The 20,571-nt window shown below is 44.1% G+C and overlaps 1 protein-coding gene across 1 annotated transcript in view; it reads left to right on the plus strand.

The window, feature by feature from the left end:
* LOC138481058 (connector enhancer of kinase suppressor of ras 2-like) overlaps positions 1 to 20,571 on the plus strand; it is a 2,957,912-nt gene that overhangs the window by 2,711,102 nt on the left and 226,239 nt on the right. The window contains exon 18 of the mRNA XM_069612924.1: positions 6,022 to 6,095. Within this exon, the coding sequence (XP_069469025.1) occupies positions 6,022 to 6,095 (74 nt within the window). The remainder of the gene's footprint in view (positions 1 to 6,021; positions 6,096 to 20,571) is intronic.

A 20,571-nucleotide genomic window follows, 5' to 3' on the forward strand; every position in this document is an offset into this window, starting at 1 on the left:
AGAGGACGCGTACCAGCCCCCTCTACTCCCTACACACAGGTAAACACTCAAAAAAAGAAAGGTAAAGAGCACACGTACTCCCAATAAAAAATAGGAGACTGGTTAATCTTCCACCCACACAGCTCCATAAATATGTTCCGATCAGTGGTACCCACAGAGGAGAGCCACATGAAGAAGCCCTGCAAATATTACTGCCTGATCTGAAGAGGACATTTTAGATGAAAATGCATCTTTTCATTTGCAAGAAGTGCTATGAAATAATGTATGGTTTACAAAAATGTTTTAGAGACAAAATATATTTTTGCATGCTTACAAATACCCGCACTGGGAATGGGAATTCATATTTTGTTCCCTAAAACAATGCTTTTCTCCTAACTACAAGAGTTAGGGACTAAAATACCCCTACTTTAAACCTTTACAGAAGCCTCGAAGATTCCAATCGTGTCTCCGGTTCTTTGGTCTTCTCCTCTCAAATTTGAGATGGAAAAGGTGCCCTCCCTTGGTCTGCGTCCTGCGCCTTGACTCTTTTCCGCACCTCGCCACAAGCAGGCTGCAACACCTTCTTTTGCTACTCTAAGCTCCTCCTGTTTGCCTTCCCCGCCTGTTTCCTCCAGAAAGAGTCCCTTGATCGATTCTTATATGTGTTAAGTTGTACATGCTTGTCAGAGGTCACATGTTACTCTTCCTGCAGCTCCCCAACTCTCATCTTTAGGCTCAATTTTGGGTTTTTCATGCCTTGGGTCATGGATAGCCGCATCTTTCTGAGATACCAGCATTCTCTTATAAGGGGATATACACCAAATAATAAACACCTTTCCCTTTAAGGGCATTTGTTGACATATACCTTTCTTGGCTCTAGTGGAGTTCTTGGGGTTTGGGTTGCCGTTGGCCTTACGCCTTAGAATGGCTTGGAGGTTGTTTGCTTTCACCTTGTGCGTTTTCCTAGACTTCCATCGTCCTTGTGCTCGTTTCAGTAGCACACAAGGCTAGGCTGCAGTGTTCTAAGCATGATCCCCCTGGGAGAGCACAGGCTCCTGTTGCATTCTGTCCACCCGCACGTCACCCCACCTGGAATTGTCTCGATGCTAGTATTGTTTCCATATGTGATATGCAGGATTTATCTACATCCTCTCCTTGCCCCAGAGAGGCAGTTCTGCATGGTCACGCGTCATCTGCAAAAAAGCAGCGTGTAACAAAGACAACTAACTATTAACTTAGGAGGAGTATCTTGACCTGGCCCAGGAACTCAGAAGAGAGCAGCATCTGCCCCATCAACACCCTCAGCAGCATAAGAAGCCTGGCCTTAGGGTGCAGACATTTCTTGGACCCGTAGGAATGTCTGAAAGGCAGTCTAACAGATGGCTACCCAACGTTCCACCATCTTACCCCGTAAATCTAACTATTGTGATGCCCACTTTTAATAAGCACTTGCAATGTGCTCACTGCACAATCAGTGGGCACTAAAAAGATGTATGCTTTCAGCAGTTTCTAAGAAGCATGATGGACTTCACGGCGTAAAGCCAGCAGCAGGACCTTCTCCAGCGTTGCATCTATGCTGGAAGAGCAGAGAGCTCCTGCAAGGACCAGCAATGTTAGAGAGTGGGAAGTTGAATCCTACTGGGCTGTAAACCTGTCTCCTCCAATGGAGCATGTATGTGTCCTCATTTAGTGGACCTATTTAACTATGGGACACACGTGCATGGCTTAAATGGCTGTGGTGACTGACACTCACCTCTCACCCCACCGCCCGCATCCAGTCAAATCTAGGTGTGAAGTTTTGAAAATGTTCCTTCAGATGGGTGTGAAAAGACCCCAAAACAGAAAAGTGCAACACAGCATGATTAAAGCTACACTAACACAATTGAAACCTTCCTAGCAATAGTATGAAATGTGCTGTACATATACACCAGGCAGGCCCTTTCCAGTTCTACTGCCTATGACACAGTGCATGTGTCTATGACTAGGCTGCGGCTAAAATCAAATGCATGCCTTGTAACATCAGTGTACTAAGACCATTAATAGGGACATGTTTTGCCAAATAACATTTCCTTCAAAATATTACTGTGTTGCAAAATGGCAGTTAAAACGGTGAGCTAAGCTGTTTCGCAGCAATGCTGGTGTCCACCCACCATCGGATAGACACTGCGGTGCTAAATCCTCCATTGAGATACATTGTGGTTTGCAGAGTTGTGTTTTGTTATTTGTGAATAACTTTGAAAGCATTATTTTGGGTCAGTTTTATGGAGATTATGTTATGCAGTTAGAATCTAATATTTAAAGTATGTGCTGGGCATGTAGACACAATATTATAAAGGCTGAATTGGCATAGAGGTAAGATCTATGGGCTGTAGTGACGTGGCAAGACGTCAGCCTACGTTGCAGAAAACAACGTTGGTGGCCTGGTGGCACATCATACAGAATCTTTAAAGTGGAGCTAATAGTTACAGTACAAGAGAGGCGGCTATTTCTATGAAAGGCACTTACTTCTGTGCTGGCTTCCCTGCAACTAAGAGGCTGTAAAATAATTCAAAAAATGGCGCAGAGAAGGGTGGAAAGTTGTATCTCCCCAAGGAATTGACATTTAGGTTTCAAGAAAGTGTTATGGGGTTGCAGTATGAAATAGTGGCTATCATGTCCTCACAGACTGCTCCTAATGTCAAACGCAGCATGCGAAAACAAAAACCGTGATCAAGTCAGGATGTAAGCTTTTTAAAATGCCAGCTGCGTTGAGCCTCCTCTTGGACATGTGCAGCCTTGTGCACACCCTTATTTTTACGGGTGACCCCTTTTTGTAAAGGCTTTGGCTTTCATTATTTGTTTCTGTTTGTGGCAAGTCATGTGCTGATCAGTCCTTTACCGGCCTACTTTTCTTCTTTCTTTTCTTCTTTTTTCTTTTATGTCTTGTCCTGTCCCGGCTAGGACAACCAATCGCACTTCTTTGGTGCTACCCCCTCCTGTTTCATGTAATCTATCCAATTTGTCTTGCTACCCCCCCTTTTCCTCTGATGCTCTTCCGCAATTCCACTTTGGTCTTCTAAATGTGTTTCTAGTTGTGATAATTTGCGTTCTATTCTTGATCTATTTTTTGTTCTAATGTTCACTTTCTCTGTTTAACAGAAACCTGGATCACCCCTGATAATTCTACAACTCCCGCTTTTCTTCATACTGCTTCAACTTCCTTTTCTCATACCCCCCACCTACTCAAGCGTGGGGGTGGTGGTGGCACTGGAATTCTTTCTCATTTCCTCATGAACTCTTCTATTTTCCCACTCTGATCTTCCAAGGTTTCCCTCATTTGAATACCATTTCTCTTCCTTTTCTTATCCTTTTACTGTTTCTTTTCTTGTGGTTTATCGTCCCCCTGTCCCACCTACTGATTTTCTGGGACACCTTGCTCTCCTTTTATCTCATCTCCTCCCGTCTTTTTCTACTTTTTTCCTTCTCTGGGATTGTCATTTTCCCACAACTACTTCTTCATTCCCTCTTCTGCTTTCTCTTGCTGATTCTTATAATCTCAATTTCCTTCCTTCTTCTTCTTCTCATCAGTCTGGCTCTTGCCTGGACTTAATCTTTTCTTCATTTTCTCATCTTCTGTTTCTTCTTCTCCCTTTTCTGCTTCTGATTATTTACTTTTCTCTTTTTCCCTTTTTCTCTCTGTGCGTTCTGTTCCTCATCTGACTACATTTTCACATTGTAATCTTTCCACCTTTGATTCCTCTTCCTTTCTTTCTTTCTTTCTTTCTTATGTTTTTTTCATCCTCTCATTTTGCTTTTTTGCTCTCTTTCCTTGGACTCAGCTGCTACTACTTTACACTCTTCTGTACAATCTGTTCTTGATTCTACTTTCCCTCTACATTCTTCTGTCCTACTCATAACATTCTGCAGCCTTGGCTCACTGGTAGTTTGATTTCCCTTTGCCACAATCTGCGTAACGCTGAGCGGCTCTGGAAGAATTCTCCCACCTTGCTACGGTTTCAATGTTGCATTTTTCTTTTGACTTTCTCACTGCTATGAAATATTATTTTTCTGAATTTACAATTGCTTTATCTCATCACCCTCGCCGTCTTTATCAGCATCTACACAATATTCTTTCTCCAAAAGCTCCCGATCCTTCTGCCTTTTCGTCTCTTTCGTCTTCTGACTTCGTGAACTACTTTACCTCTAAAATAGCTAATCTTTGTCTTGCTTTCACTCCCTCTACTTCGCCTTCTCCTTCTCCCCCCCTTTTCCATCATCCTACTCTTTTTCATTGTTTTCTCCCCTTGCAGACCTCGATACTTCTGCTCTCTTAACTCGCGGTCATCCTACGGCTTCTCCTTCTGACCCTCTTTCTTCTTCTATGATCCCCCAAGTATATTTCAGGGTCTGCTATCAATTGGTTCCGCTCTTATCTTTCACAACAGACTTATTCTATCACTTGGCTGGACACTCAACTTCCTCGCTACCTATTCTTTACGGTGTTCCCCAAGGCTCTGTACTTGCCCCCTTCTTTTTTCCCTCTATATTTCTCTTCTTTCTGCTCTTATCTCTTCTGTTGATCTTTCCTTTCACCTTTACGCTGATGACACCCATTTTTCTTTCCTTTTCTTCCTTTGATTCCATTTTGCATTTTACTGTTTGATCCCGTCTTTTAGCTGCCCCGAACCGGATGTCTTCTCACATTCTTCATCTTAATCCCTCAATAACGTAAGTCCTGTTTTTCCCTTCTTCTACCGTTTCTCCCACTACATCCCCCTTCTCTATTTTTATCTCCATCTTTTCTTTCCTTCTGTATCTCAGTGTGCAATTTGGGTGTTATCTTTGATTCTTCTCTCTCTTTTTCTCTCCATATTTCTTCTATTGCCCGTTCATGCCGTTATGCTTTGTTTGACATTGGCCGTGCTTGTGCTTATCTTTCCATTCACGCTACTAAACTTCTTCTCTTTTCTCTTGTTTTTTCCCGTATCAACTACTGTTCATCTTTATTGCTTGGTCTCTGGTCTCCCTGCCTGTCATCTCTTCCTTCTTCGTTCTATTTATAACTCTTCTGTTTGCCTTTTTTATCTTTACCCCTGGGGCCTCTATCAGATCTTCCCTACTTTCAATGTCATTCTTTCATTTTGAATCTCATCTTTTGTATCACTTTCTTTCAATTGTTTTCAAATGCATTCATGGCTTGGCCCCTCTTTACCTTTCCTCTTTACTCTCGTTCTATGTCCCATCACGCTTTTGGCAATCTCAGAATCTATTTATCCTAACTGTTCCTAAGCCCCCTTGTGCCTCGTTTCGTTTCCTTTCCTTTTCTCTTTTGGCCCCCAAACACTGGAAAGATCTTCCTCTTTAACTTTGCTCCTCCTCAACACTTTGTATCTTCCAGGCTAATCTTAAAATCTATCTCCTTTCTTCGTTAGCTTCTTAACATTCTCTGGTTTCCATCTGCTTATTTTTTTATTCTTTTATTGTTCAGTGCCTAAATACAAATACAAATGCATCTAAAGGTACATGCTTTCAAAAACCTATATGATGCCCCATTTCAAGAGTGCCACTCTTAATACAGCCGAGGGTTGATGGCCCCTAGCAAGTATTTAGAGTTTAAAGGCACACATTGTACAGAATGCATTTTGTGCGTACTTGATTTATGAATACATCTGTAATGCATGCTAGAAGCATCTGAGGCAGAGTTCAGATCTTCGTGGGATTTCTTGCTTGTCTGTATGTGAGACCCTTTGCAGTCTACAAATATGTTTATGAATGAAATGCATGAAGGCTCCCAGTTTTGTTGAAAGCAATGTACACATCTCACACTCGCTCTTACTTCCATTAAGAGAGAAGGGCTGGTGTCACCATAGCTGCTTTAGTGAGAAAGCAATGTATTATTCACCACCTGGAAATCTGTAAAAAGGCACGATACAAAATATCCTTCTCAAATAATTGCCGTTGACCGAGCGATTCAAGACATGTGGCCTACCTGGAATGTGCTGTTTTCCATGTTTTTGATCTCTCAGGCCTACTTTATTAATCATTCTGATGATTTTGTTCTAGGATGAAAAAGCAGAAGGGTTTATCAGCTTACCTGAATTCAGGATAGACAGAGCTATTGAATGCAGAAGGAAACAGTGAGTATAAACGAAAGCACTTCTTACCAACCTGCTTGAAAATGACCAGACCAAGAATTAACCCATCACAAGTGTCACATCTTTGTTTAATAATCATGCGGCCAAGTAATATGTTTTCTCGAATTCTATTGAAAATAAGATGAACAAGGCTTGAGTCGGATGGGGTGGCCAGTCTCAAGTGGTCCCTAATCGTTGCCTCCCAATCCCAGATTTCCTTATCCCTAAGTGAGTCGTATTACGAAACACTAGTGCCAAGTAACCAATACAGACTATAACTGTACTAGTTCTAACAGTAGCCTAAAAGCCGCTGCCTTCTTTACCTTCCTTCCATCCTGAACTTTTGGGACTTAAGGTATTTGTTCAGACATCATAGGTCTAGGATGGGCCTCCAGCCCCCTGTTTTCTTTCTGACTAGAAAGTATCTGGAATAGAATCCGGGGCCCCGGAGCCATTGGGGAACCAGCTCTATCGCCCCTTTTCACAGCATGGCTCGTACCTCTTCCAGAAGCTGAGGAATGTGCTTCTCCTGACTGGGAACCAGAGGGATTTGCAGACACCTGCGTTGGAACTCCAGGGTGTGTCCTTGGGCGAGAGAGTCCAGCACCCATTTGTCAGTGGTGATCTTTCTCCAATCTCTGATGAACCTCATCAGCCGGCCTCCCCCTGGGGTGCACGAGTGGGTGCCCGACATCCCGGGCGGTGCAAGCTTGCTTCAGCATCCTGCCCTACAGGCAACGCTGTCCTCCACTACCGTAGGCCTGGGAATGGCCTCTGTAGGCTTCTTGCATAGAGGACCTGGAAGGCTGTCAGTATGATGTGGAGAACCCTTTTGAAGATCTGCTCGACTTTCCCCTGGATGAGCAAAAAGAAGACAAAAAAGAAGACTCTCTGCTGGAGAGTGCCCAGGGAACGGGGCGTCTCTGTATCCGTCTTGATGGCTTGGAGGGACTTGTCGACGGCCTTCCAAAATAGATTCTCCCCATCAAAGGGAATGTCCAGCACCTTCGCTTGGACCTCAGGGTGGAAACTGGTGGCTTTCATCCAACCTTTCTATTCCCTTCCCATCTCCTTTCACTCCCTTCCCCTTCTCCTCTCACCCATTGGTCTCAATTCAGTTATTTGTAAACTCATACCCACCTCCTCTCCCTCTCCCTTCTCCCTTCCCTCTCCACCTCCATCTCAGTAAATTGTTCTACATACTGTCTCACTGGTTTGCTTCATGTTTTTATATATGCTTCTTTCTTTATTGTACCTTGTTATACTGTAAAGCGCTTTGGATTAAAGCGCTATATAAACCCAATAAACATAAAAATAACATAAACCTTGTCGATGAAGACAGACACTGCTCCCCATTTGCCAGAACCCCATGTTGGCAACATCCAAAGCCACTGTAATGGTGTGATCCGACGCCACTTCCCCTTACTGAAAGAGAGCAATGGCCTCCATCTTCTTGTCGTCGGGGAGGAACTCCAGGATCGGTCCCAGCTTGTATCACAATTCCCTGTCGTACCTGGCCAGGATCGCCAGTGCATTGTCCACCTTGATAGTGAATACTGCAGTGAAAATGTACCTTCTTTCCCATGGTGTCCATCCTTTTTCCCTCGTTGTCCTGAGGGAGCGACGAGTATGAGGACATGTTAGCTGACCATTTCCTCGCAGCCACGGACACCACAGAATCTGGCGATGGTTTTGACCTCAGGCACTTGGGCACGCAGTCCTGCATGCTATATTTCTTCTCCAGCCTATCCCGTTTGGCTGGAGTCGTGCAAGGGTTCTTCATGACGGCCATGCCCCCCTCCCAAACATCGTCCATAAAAGGCACCACCATGATCATCTGACTGTTGGCCTCGCGCCTTTGATACAAGAAGCCCTCCTACTTGGTTTCCTCTGGCACTAGCTGGAATAACTCGGACGCCCTGGCGATCATGGCGTGGAACAAACCCACCTCGTCCTGTGGGGCCACCTATGTGGAATATCCAGATGTGATTTGCTGTCCGTTACGATGATGTTTTCATCATCATCCATCATCGTGGCCGTATCCGTCCCCATACCTGTGTCTGCATCTGCTGGGGGAGAAGGGACCTGACGTGGTGGAGGAGGCTGAAATGGGGGCATCGGATGACGCTTCCTCTTCTTTGCTGGAGGCTGATCGGCAACCTGGGGGCCCACAGAGGCATCGTCATCTGGATCTCTGACACAAAGGTATGTAGAGTCAACAGAATATCCAAGGAAATGTCCCTCGGCTGAGAAGGCAGAGCAGGAAAACTAGGCCCTGCGCTGTCATCATCCTCTTCAACATCCTCGTGGACCGTATGTAAGGACTCTTGATCTTCGTTGTCCGTGGACGAGACCTGCAAGGTTTGGGTGATGGCCTGGGTGGGCTGTTTCGGGGCCTCCTCGTCCCCACCCTTTACGGAGCAAGCAAGCAAATAACCAACAGCAACACAATACTTCAGCACAAGTGAACCCCCCTCGCTCCGGGGTCCAGTGCTCTTATACTTACAGGAATACAAGAGTGTCAATGGAAGGGGGTGGTCTCAGCCTGTCAAGGTCACAACTTGCAACTTTCATTGATGACCAAGACAAACCCTCATTGTGCAGTCTTTTGATGCCAGCTGCACTCAGCAGCGCTTGTTAGTGTTATCAGTAGAAGTAACACAATCCAAGGCGTTCTTCAAGCTGAGTATACTCCCTAATGCTTCACACTGGCCTCGAGGCATTGACAACATCGCCATCTAAAGCCACCTTTCGGTAAAAGGCGGGCGCAGGGAACGCTCTTAGTGATGCCAAAACGAATATGTGTCAGAAACGTGAACAGTGAAGGCGAGCATTCTTAAGTGGTGAGTGATGCGCGGTTCTCAGGGTGACATGCGCAGTGCTGTGTACCTTCAGCCTTTATGCAGGCTTGAGACAGTGCTTTAAACATGGCATAAGGAAAGACTGAATATATTGTCACAGAATGGTAGCATAGTAGGGGGGTGTGATCATGCCTTATTCAATGTTTCCTCCACACCTTCATTTTTTAGAATTTCTAAATGTAATATATATGTTTTAATTATGTTTGTACTTGCTTATTTGTGGAGTTATTCTGATATTAGGCCAGTGTTCAAGTCAAATCAATATGAATGTGATTCGAATCAGATTCAGACCAGTAGGTGACTGCGGTTCAAATTGGTTCAAAGCCATTTGAACTGCAAATGAATTGAATGGCTGTTTTTATATGCGCTCAAATCCCCTCCCTGGTCAGTTCCTTAGGGAGTCAAACTGATGTGATGCATTATTTTAATGTTTCTGGCCATGATTTGACTCAACCCTGTTGAAGCTCAACCACACACCTATTCCTGGCATCCTAATACACGTCTGCTTGTCATCTTGTCTCCAACAGCATTTTTGTTTCCTGTTTTAAAAAAAGAATTCTTTAGTCCTGAATATATTTGGGTACAACTGAATTGGCTATTAAAAAATAAGTGATTTATGCCCCAAACGATCATGCAGTTTGTGGGACACGTGTTTAAATGGTAACTAATATGGGGCCGATTCATGGCAGTTTTGCACGATTCAAAGTGACTTTGCACTGCTGAAAAGTGACTTTGCACTGCCGACACAAACCCTGATTCATGGAACTGTGCAAAGTGTATTTTTGCAGGGAAAAGTCGGTGCAAAGTCATATTGTACTGCAAAAATGATTATGCACTGATTACGAAGTACAAAAATACGCTTTGCAGAGTTCCATGAATCAGGGTTTGTGTCGGCAATGCAAAGTCACTTTTCAGCAGTGCAAAGTCATTTGAACCGTGCAAAGAATTCCATGAATCTATGTACACTTTCAGTTTTGCTTTCAACCGGTTTATTTTTCTATTACGTATTAAATGACATTTGCAGTTTAAGGAATGCCCTTCCTTCGACGGGTTCTTGCTGCTTTATTGTCTCAAATTATGATTTATTCAACACAAGCTATTTCGCGATAGACCGCGCAGTCGCGTCAGCCACGTGGAAGGCCCGTTCCTATTGGTCCGGACCACTGTCGGTCCTTTTTCTCGCCACTCAGAAATCAGCCGAGGAAGCCGCGCATCGGCGTGATCCCTGCCGCGCGGACATAGAATGCGCTGTGTTTGACATTTTTAGAACTGTTTTCAAATAGAACTAATGTTTTTTTTTTACTCCAGTTTAATCAAGAAACGTTAGCAGAATGTTTGTAGTGATGACAAGGGCTTCGCTGTTGGGATTCATTAGCAGAAGAACAAGGCACTAATGTGTGCTTTTAAAAGGTACCACAGGCTGTCATTTCTGACAGCAAAATGGGTTCATTATGCTGTGCCAGAGCTGGAACAGAGCAAGTCGCTAAGAATCAAGACAAATATGTAGTGGGTTTGGAAAATGGAGTGCGTCCAATTGTGTAATAAGACTAAGGGACCCTTTGAATAGCATGAACTTTCACAAGGCTTGTTTTAGGGTGAAGGTAGTGTAATAGTGGGGCTTACATTAAAGTCATTCCTGCAGCCCGTTGACGTCACCTCCAGTTTCCTTACAACGTCCTTGTACCTGGCATTGACCCACTTCCTTTTCTGCATTTACCCCGGCTATCGGCGGGGGAACAGATGGGTCTTCGTGGGCCAGAGCACAGGATTCGGGGCAGTGTTCCCGGACTGGTCGGTGGTCTCTGAGGAATGTTGCCACTAACCCTGATCCTGCGTCAATTCGATCAGGTGGGAGAGTTTCTATGCACCCCTCTACCATGCTGCCTCTCGTGTTCGGAGGATGTTCTCCCTCCCATTTGTCACGTATCACATTGAAATGAGAGGAGTTTCTCGTGATTTCTCAAACTCCTCAGCGCGGTGTGCTCCTCCAACCCACACAGTAATGGCGACAGTCTGAGGCTCAATTTCCCACAGGTAAGGCACACTGTTATTTTAGCAGCACGTTGTCACTGAGCTGCGGTGCCGGTTCACCCGTTTTCCTCCTTCCTCTCTTGGCTTCGTTGCGTGCTTCGTGCTGCTTGGCCTCTTCTTCTGTGTCATAGTAAGGGGAGTCCAGTGCTTTAAGTAGGATAAGAAATCGAAGGGGAGCGCTAATGCTTTGTGATGCAATATTTGGGGGAAGGGCCTAAAAAAAGGTCTCTTGCAGCCTCAAATCCCCAGTAGCTAATAATGCTTTAAAAGAGGAATGGCCTCTGTAATTAAAGGAGTGACCAAACAGAGCTAATTGAATTTACATATGTGAAATGGAATATTGTTAATGTGTGTAAAAAGCTTGACCAAAATAAATATATTCAAATATCAAACAGAACATCAAATCAAAAGCGTTCAGTACAGCATGCATTCCCATAGTTCTTCTGAAATAAATCCATTATTCATGCATACTAATTAAAGGCATTCTAATGATAATATTTCAATACAATGTGTGGAAAAAAATCAAACAATGTGTTCTTTTATCATTTCCCTTTCCTGTTTTAAAAGTACCTAATGTCACATTTCTTTAACTGATGTGATTCTAAACATTACTGAAGGTAACATCTACTGGCAAAGAGCAGTATTGCCACTCACATTTTTCAAGAATTTGGTGAGGGAGGTCAGTTAAGAGAGCCCTGGTAGAGCCCTGACTCAACCGTAATATTTGGAGCCTTTCCATGTTGAGCCCTGGCCCACTAAAAGCTCTGTGGTAGTCCATCAAGGCAATGTGGGAATGGTTGTCCTTGTTGTTAGCCCTAGGAGCAGACTTGCAGGGGCAACTCCTGTCGACAAGTTTCAGGTCGCCTGTTACTCTCTGAGGAACCCGAATATAGACCTTTGCTGTGTTCTTTGGTTACTTTGGGCACTTGCGGTACCTTCTGGTGCTGGCATCTCTTGGCGTAATCGAACAGTTTCCAGAGCACAATACTTTTGCAAAGTTGTTCATGCAACCACGTTTGGAACATTCATCATCCCTGTCTGGAAAGTAGCATGTATGTGGTAGTGTTCCACTGCAGCAGTCACAGAAACATTATCTCATTTAGGTCAGGTGAGAGCTGCCACCAGGCCACCGCAAGGACACAGCCCAGGACTTTTCCTCTTTACCACCCTATCTTCCTGACTTCAGGTGGGCCACCCCACATGCATCCTGGGGCTTTCCTTTTCTTGGCCCACACTGACTGACCCCCGATGGGCTGAAACGGCGCTAGGGGTGCCCAGGCTTCACCAGACACACAGCCCAGGACCCACAGATAATGCTGCGCTGCTCCTGCTATACATGACTCGGCTCTTTTAAGTTCCTGGAGCCCTGGGGGGCATTCAAGGCCATGGTCCCCAGGGAGTGTCCTCCTCTGCCTCCTGCTCATTTTCTTCGTAAACCGTTATTCTCAAACTGTTCTTCTTAGAACTTCCAATTCTCTCCCCTACCCAGTCCATTCTTAGGTGAGAGCTGTCCATTTTCTTGCCTATTGAAGACTCCATCCTGCCTCAGGTAGGGGCTGGGTGGTAGAAATCGTGGTGACCAGGTAATGCACAGTAAAACACAACATGCACATGAACATAAAGGTTTTTACCACCTTGGTGTCCGTGACTATTTGTTTTCTTAACTTTCCCAAAACAGAGTGAGCAATGCAAACCAGCGAGCCAGACCCTATTTGAGCCAGGGTCTACAAAGTGGTTATATCTTTTCAGTGACATGGAATATACCTGCACACACTTTAGAATAGGTCGGGGCCCTGGTAGTTAGATTCTTCCCCACGCACTGATCATTTGGTGTGTCATGGCAACCAACGTGAACGACCCCGCCTGATGGTGCTGCCCTCCTTTGATATGGAGACGTTGTGCTCCTCCTGATGTAATCATATTGCTTTTGCATCGGTTGACACTAAGTGTATTTATTTTTAACCAGAGTTGGCCTGCCAGCGTTCGGCCTGGTTTACTTGCTCTGCTCCTGCCTGGTGGGAGGTGTTGCCAAAAGGCTTTCCCCCTATTATCATAATGTGTTTTGGTGAGTCATAAGAAAGATGCAGACTCATTGTGGGCATTGTAGTAAGTGTTTTATTAAAGAAACTGAACAATGCCTATCTTTCTCTATCACTATGGGTGATCCCTGCCTACTTTAATAACTAAGGTGCTCGTTAGTCAGTTGTGATTGTCCAAACAATATTAGGCGACTGTCAAAACTGCCCTCACTGATCCTACCACTATGCAAAACTAACTTAAATGAGGACAATGACTCCCTTATCCTGAGGTACTCCCAGGACAAGACCTTCGGTATGTGAATCAAAAAAATAGTCTCTTGAAAAAGATTCTGAGGTCAATCCTCTTTGCTACTCCTAGTAGCAACGCTTCAATAGATGAATTATGAATAGTTTCTTGTGATTCTTCTCATTAAACTCTTTAACTCCTTAATTGGATGACTTGGCTTTCTTTCCACCCGTCTTATCAATCTAGGGATTCCCTTATTATTCCTTATTTCTGATTTGGGATTTTTCGCATGGGTTTTTACAGTATCTTCACATATTTAAATTGTGATTCAATTGCCTGATTTCTTTAGATTTTTGCTCATATCTTGTTTCCTCGTTAAGCTTATTTTGACTGTGTACAGGATGTCGAGTTATCCTCCCCTTTTCCCAGAGTAGCTTTCTCTCTTCTAATTCTCCATAAATATTTAACCATTCAACAGTTAGTTTTATACAATTATTACCCTTGCGTTCCCTTTTTCCCCCCAAGTCAATCTTTTTCAGATTTAGTAATGGGTTGAGTTAACTGATGGGATGAGTTATAATGATCCTTTGTGGTCTCACCAGGCCTCCCGTTCTCTCTGTTACTTTCCTGCTGATAGGAGAACCTTTTGGGATCCTTTGTCTTTGTATAGCCTTCTTTGTTGTCCAGGCTGCACGCATTTCTCCCGCTTCAGCATTTCCTATCTTGTGGTTTCCCGTCTCGGCATGGTTCCTCAGTCATCCTGCGATCAACCATACTGAATGGTGCTTCCAGTAATCAGTGGTATTGGCACGTTATCTGGACATCTGGTCCACCATGGATTCCTGTCCCGGGTCTCGCTGCACCTTTGGATGGGCACAGGCCCTTTTGGTTTCTTGGGCTATTCGCTGGCCCTGGCTTCGGTGTATCACCTGATACACAAGTTTGAAACTTGTGGGCTCTGCAGGCTTTCTTGTTGGTTCGGTGCATGCAGCTTGCGGAGTTGCCCAGCTGGTGTACGTCTCTCTCTCTCATTGGTCGGCATCATGCACTCAGGACCTTTCGTAGCTGACATAAGGATTTTTCTGTCTCTCTCTCTATCATGTCTCTCTTCGTTCCCCGATGAAGTCTTATTTATCCACCTGCTCAAGGTTTGGAGCTTGGGCTTTAAAGAGGTATGTTATATTTCTCGTGGATAACAATGTCTTTTAGGATTCTCCTCGTCCCAGTGGGATCATTCATAGTTTTCGGGTATACATAATTCACAATTCCTGGTATCATGGCTTCCTTGTCCCAGTCTGAATAATTTACAGTTCCTGATATTATTGCTTCCTGATCCCAGTCTTGGTACTTGATGGAATCTGTGTACTTCTGGAGGGAGTTCCTCACTGGAATGGAAGTCCTTGTCCCTAAAGGGGGAGTCTCTTCTGGTGAGGTCCCACTGACTCTTCCCCTAGGGAGGGCATTGCAGAGTGGGTACACAGGCAGGAGCTCACAGGAAGGGGCTGCTCCCCCTTGGGGAGAAGCAACAAGTTTCCTAGATTCATCATAGTATGTAATATGATGCACCGGGCCGCCATAACGTAAATGCCACGTATCGTACCTCTACACACAGAAATGCACACCTGCATGCAGTGATGATGGAATCTTGGCACTGTGTTAGTGAATCAGGAAAGCTTCACGCTCATGGGCAGAACACTATGAAGACGATGACAAAGCCAATCATAACTATTGTCCCAGCGAGTGCAGCATGCTATTGCAAACAACACCCATGAGAACAGGTCAGGCCTGATAGAACCCAAACACCAATGGCAGAACACAACAACTGGCTAATGAATTAGGGATGGACAATGAATACCGCACATCTTCCTCAGCTACTGTCTACAAGCCTATGACCAGGACCGCAGCCATGGCATTGCCAATAAAATGTAAGGTATTGGGGCCCCAACATCAATTGGTCCAAAAGTTGACCTACATGTAAAATGGCTAGAAATGTTGTTCAACACCATCAAAGAAATGGATGATGAAGCAGACAATTCATCACTACTATTATATGCAGTATCAATATCCATAAGATCTTCAAGACACTCACATAAACAAATAACTCATATGCCCCCACAATGAAGACACTGGTGGATTACTTTTAACCGCAAGCTAACACCAACTTTGAGAGATTCCAGCTCTGCGAAGTGCAGTAAGTGGCATAGGAACCTATTGATCACTCCCATGCCTGACTATGGTGCTCCGCCTCCACATGCACCCTGGCGCACCCTGGTGACAGACAAAGGGAGCACTCAGCTAATCGAAAACCTGACATTTATTTAAAACCTTGTATTTCATAAGGAAAAGCAAACCGTATGAATTATATTTACAAAATCTGAGAACATACAGAACTTGTCGAGAGGCTGAGGACTGTACTGAAAAGAATGGATGCAGAATTTTCTCCCTTCGCTTCAGTCTGGTCTCGGCGTTGGTTAGCAGGCCCCAGGCCCACCACTGCTTTGTATGGCCATGCCACATGGTAAAACGGTTGCTTTGCCACCCCAGACTCTTTCTTGACCCATGCCTCATTGCCGGTAAGGACGCACACCTTCCAGCATCTTGCAAGTGTCTCATTCGCTCTCAGTGCTACTGCTGGCTCAACGGTCTACCATGGCTCCGACTCCTCCAGGACATCTTCCCATCAGAGGCTCGCCTCTGCGTTGGATTCTCTCTTATTTGTTCATGTTCCTCGTGGTTTACCTGAGGCGAAAGAGATAGAAGAAATGTCAGTATTCAGTGGATTTAAAACAGAAGTAACAATAGATTTTCAATTCCCATGTAGGCAGGTATTGTACACTGGACTGGGATCAGTCATTGTCCAGAGAGGGGAGTCACTCCTAGCGAGGTCCCACTTTTATCCAGACCCCTAGGAAGGATCTTGCAGAGCAACCTCATCTCCGAAGCCTCAAAAGGGGTGGCTCCCATCTGGGGAGAAGGGACGAATTGTCCAGATTTGTCACAGCCTCTATTAGTTGGGATGTTCCTGGATGCATTGCAGATCTTGAATACGCATGGAACTACACCATATAACAACATCAAGACACAAATTCTGGAGAGGATGAGTCAGATCCCGAACATTACTGGCAAAAGCGGCAAAGTGTCAAGTTAAAATGCAAAGCGACACCCCAGCCAGCTCTAACATCGAATTAAAGACCAGAACTTGGAGAAAGTTAAAACCAGTATTCATTCCCCCTTATTTACAGAGAGTGGTCGGCCAACTCTATAGCCTTACATTTGAGAAAGCCATTCAGGCAGCGAGGGACTAGCCAATATTTTACACTCCCAGACCTCCAAACCCAATTGCAGCATCAATGCCCTTCATTTAATTTAATTTATTGTGATTTATATGGCGATTTCGCCAGAGCGCCATTACAAAAATTTAAATAACAATGGTATAATCATGGATGAGCAATGAGAACAGAAAGTCATGAGGAAGAGGAACGGGATATGAGATACATTTTGAGACCAGTACAGAAAAGAGAATAAGTAGAAGAATGAATTAGAAGAGGAAGAGAATTCCAGTGAAGGGGGCCAAAAGAGAAAAAGAACGAAAATGGGATGAGGCACAAGGGCTTTTGGGAAGAACCAGCAGGAAAGTGGATTCTGATTGAAGAGACCTGACTGAAACATAGCAAGAAACAAAAGAAGCAAGACCTGTAAAAACATTTGAAAACAATAGGGAGAAAGCGAAAGAGAAGACAAAACTCAAAGGACTGAATATCAGCAGAAAAAAGACCAGCAGAAGTAGAAGAGCAAGAAGATAGATAAAAAAGCAAGCAAATAGCCGACTTATAGATAGAACGAAGAGGAGCAAGACAACTGACCAGCAGTCCAATCAACAAAGAAGAACAATAACCAATACGAGAGAAAATAGGAGTGAAAATGAGAAGCTTAGTGGCTTGAAAAGAGAGAAAAGGGTCAGCACACTGGAGATTAAAGAGGATAAAATGACAATTTTGGGCAGTTACAGAAATGTGGGAGGAATAGGAGAGAGAAGAATCAAAACAAACTCTAAGATTACAAGCTGTGGTTGAAAAGGGAAGCATGGTAGGGGGATGAAGAAGAGAAGGTGGGGTGAAAGGGAAGATATGAATGAAGAAGGGAAATAAAGAACTTCAGTTTTGGAGGAATTCAAGTGAAGAAAGTGAGAGGCCATCCAAGCTTAGATGGCAGAAAGACAAGCGGAAGCATTGGAGTGGAGGACATCATTGAACTCATAAAAGGAGAAAAAGATTTGAGAATCACCCGCATAGAAGTGGCAGGACGGATTATATGAAGAGATAAGTTAAGATAGAAAAATAGTGTAGACAGAAAATAAAAGAGGGCCAAAGACACAACCCTGAGGGACACTATTAAGAAGAGTATGTAGTGGAGAGGACTGACCCGCCCAATAAATAGAATAGGTACGGCCAGTGAGATAGGATACAAACCAGGTGACAGGAGAACCCGTAATAACCAAAGTTGAAAGTGTAGATAGTAGAGTGGGAGGATCACTGTGTGAAAAGCAGTAGGAAGATATAATGGAATAAAAATAGGAGACAATTCATTATGCCAAGCGGTGTGCATGAGAATCAGAGACATGCAACAGAGCAGTCTCAGTAGAGTGTCCAGGCCTAAATCCAGATCGGAGAGGAGGAATGAGAGAATGAAGATGAAGAAAAGTCATAATTTGAGAGTAGGCTATTCTCTCTAAGAGTTTAGAAAGAAAAGGAAGTAACAAAATAGGGTAAAAGCTAGCAGGTAAAGATGGATCCAGTGATGATTTTTTTAAAATAAAAATTACAGTAGGATGTTTGAAAAGTATGGGAAAAAGTGAAGAGGAGATAGAGAGATTGAAAAGAGTAGTAAGGTAAATAAGGATGTTAGGATAGACTAATGGAATTAGTCAGGAGGGAATAGAATCAGAGGGAGAAGTAGTTAGATGGGCATGAGAGAGAAACTGAGCAGTATCAATATCTGTGTGAGGAGAAAAGGCAGTGAAGGAAGGGTTGGAAGCAGAAAGTAATGGAGGGGCAGGGACAGGGGATGATCGGGAGAAAGGACACACAGAGATTAGAAACTTTAGTGGTGAAGTAGTGAGCAAGATCAGAAGCAGAGAGCGACGAGGATAGACAGTGATCAGGTGGATGAGAAGAAAGAATGGAGTTAAGGAGCTGACAGAGCTAACGAGGATGCTTAGAAAGAGAAAAGATCAAAGAGGAAAAATATTGCTTTTTACTAGATGAAGGAAGGAATCATACGAGGAGTGAGCCGAAGACAGACGATCAAGGTCATGAAGGATTTGAGATTTTGTCCACCGGCGTTCAAGCTTCTGGAACGAATTCCGAAGGAAAAAAAAAGCGGGGGTAAGCCATGGATGCAAAGGTTTACGGGAAGGAGCAAAAGGACGAGAAGGATAGAGAGAATCTAGAGTGGATGTAACAGTAGTTTGGAGAACATAAAGAGCACAATGGGCAGATAGAGTAGCAAAGGAATTAATAGGAGGAAGATAAGGAGTCAGGGTACAGAAGAAAGAGGAAGAATCAAAGCAGCAGAGATCACAATGCAAACAGATTTTTGTGGAAGGAGGTAAATACAGAGGAGGGGAAGAAAGATAAAAAAGGGCAACACAAAGTGATCTGAAGAATATTCAGTATAAGAAGAAACCAAGACATTACCACGAACAGAGGAGAATATCAGATCAAGAGAAGAGCCAGTGGAATGTGAAGGGGAACAATCAAGAGCTAAGAGATGGTGAGAATCCAGCAGAGGAATAAACGCATATGAAGAATGAGTAGAATCAGGATGCAAATTGAAATCGCTGAGTACAAAGAGTGGACACGTAGAAGGGAGAACTGAAGAAAGTAAATGATCAAAATCTGAGACAAAAGAGAGACGAGGGCTAGGAGGACGATAGACAATTAAGAAAGAGATTGGCTGAGGTTTAAAATAAGAAACAAAGTGATGCTCAAAAGATTAAAAAGAAGTGGAGGAACCAGGAGAGACCTGGTGTAACCAAGAAGTGTGAGAAAGAATACCTACCCCACCAGCAAAACAGTGGGGCGGGTGTGTGATAAAAATTAGAAGAAGAAGAAGAGAGAGAAGCCGGAGTGACTGTGTTAGAAAATGAAATCCAGGTTTCAGTAAGACAAAGAAAATTAAGGCCTACTCGTTGGAAGAGGTCAAGAGTGACATGCGACTTATTGCAAAATGCGTTAGCGTTCCAAAGACCAATAGAGATGGGAAAAAGAGATGGGGTGAGGGTAGGGGGATAAATAAGATTAAAGGGTGAGCAAGGAAACCGCAAGGGTAGTGGGGTGTAGACATCAATGCGGGCCGGGGAGACGTAGGCAAAGTGATCTGTCTGATCACTGCACTGCGCCGTAATTGGCATTGACATTTCCGTCTGCGCAGTTACAGGTGGGGCAGTGATCACATAGATACCCCTAGAGAAATGGCCCAAATTATAGTCCTACACTGGGATCAGGAAGTCCAACCTAAAGCTGTCTCAAACATTGAGATGGAGGGACAAGCAGTTCCAGTACAAGCTACTGTTATGCCCAGGCTCCCTGGAATTATGGTGTCAGGGAATCGACCATCCAGATTCTCCTCAATGCCTAATATTACGACTGAAAATACACCATGAGAAACCGACTCCCAGATAGACCAAAGGGCCTCGTTTCATAGGTTCTCTGAAGGAAGTAACAACCTTACCCCAGTTACCCGAGACATACTTCTCCCAGGAAAACAATTCACTATATATCTGTAGGGTTGTGGGGGACCATAAATCAGTCTACCTAGCCAACAACAAATATATGACCATGTTACACCTCTGTCCCAATCTAGGAACACAGGGTAGAAGAGGCAGACATTCAGTAAAAGGCAGCAGCACCTTTCCAACCTAGGGCAATGAAGGGGGTAAGAAAGTTAATTGGGGAAGTATGTAACAAAGTCATATTACAAAGTTCGAAAGGTGAAATACTCTGGTGTCTGTGAATGCCCCAAATCTATGTGATGTGTTCATGGCACATCCCTCACAGTGCCTTCGTACTTTACAAAACCTGCATATGTTATGAGATCTGGAGTCCATGCCGTGCTCTGTTTCACTTATATTCATAGGGAAGAAACGTGGAAGGAAGGGGCTGCCTTGTGTTCCATAAAGACCCAGTCCCAATAATATCAACAGTGCCCTAGCTACCAAGCTCTCTGTTCCCTTAGTCAGAGAGAGCATGCCAGGATAAACTACTTCCCAGAGATTCAGCAGCCTTGTTTGTCACACATACTTTCGGGATGCAGATGTATAC

The sequence above is a fragment of the Ambystoma mexicanum genome, chromosome 5p (genome assembly GCF_040938575.1).
Source record: "Ambystoma mexicanum isolate Mex_15411 chromosome 5p, UKY_AmexF1_1, whole genome shotgun sequence".
In the NCBI taxonomy this organism is placed as follows: domain Eukaryota; kingdom Metazoa; phylum Chordata; class Amphibia; order Caudata; family Ambystomatidae; genus Ambystoma; species Ambystoma mexicanum.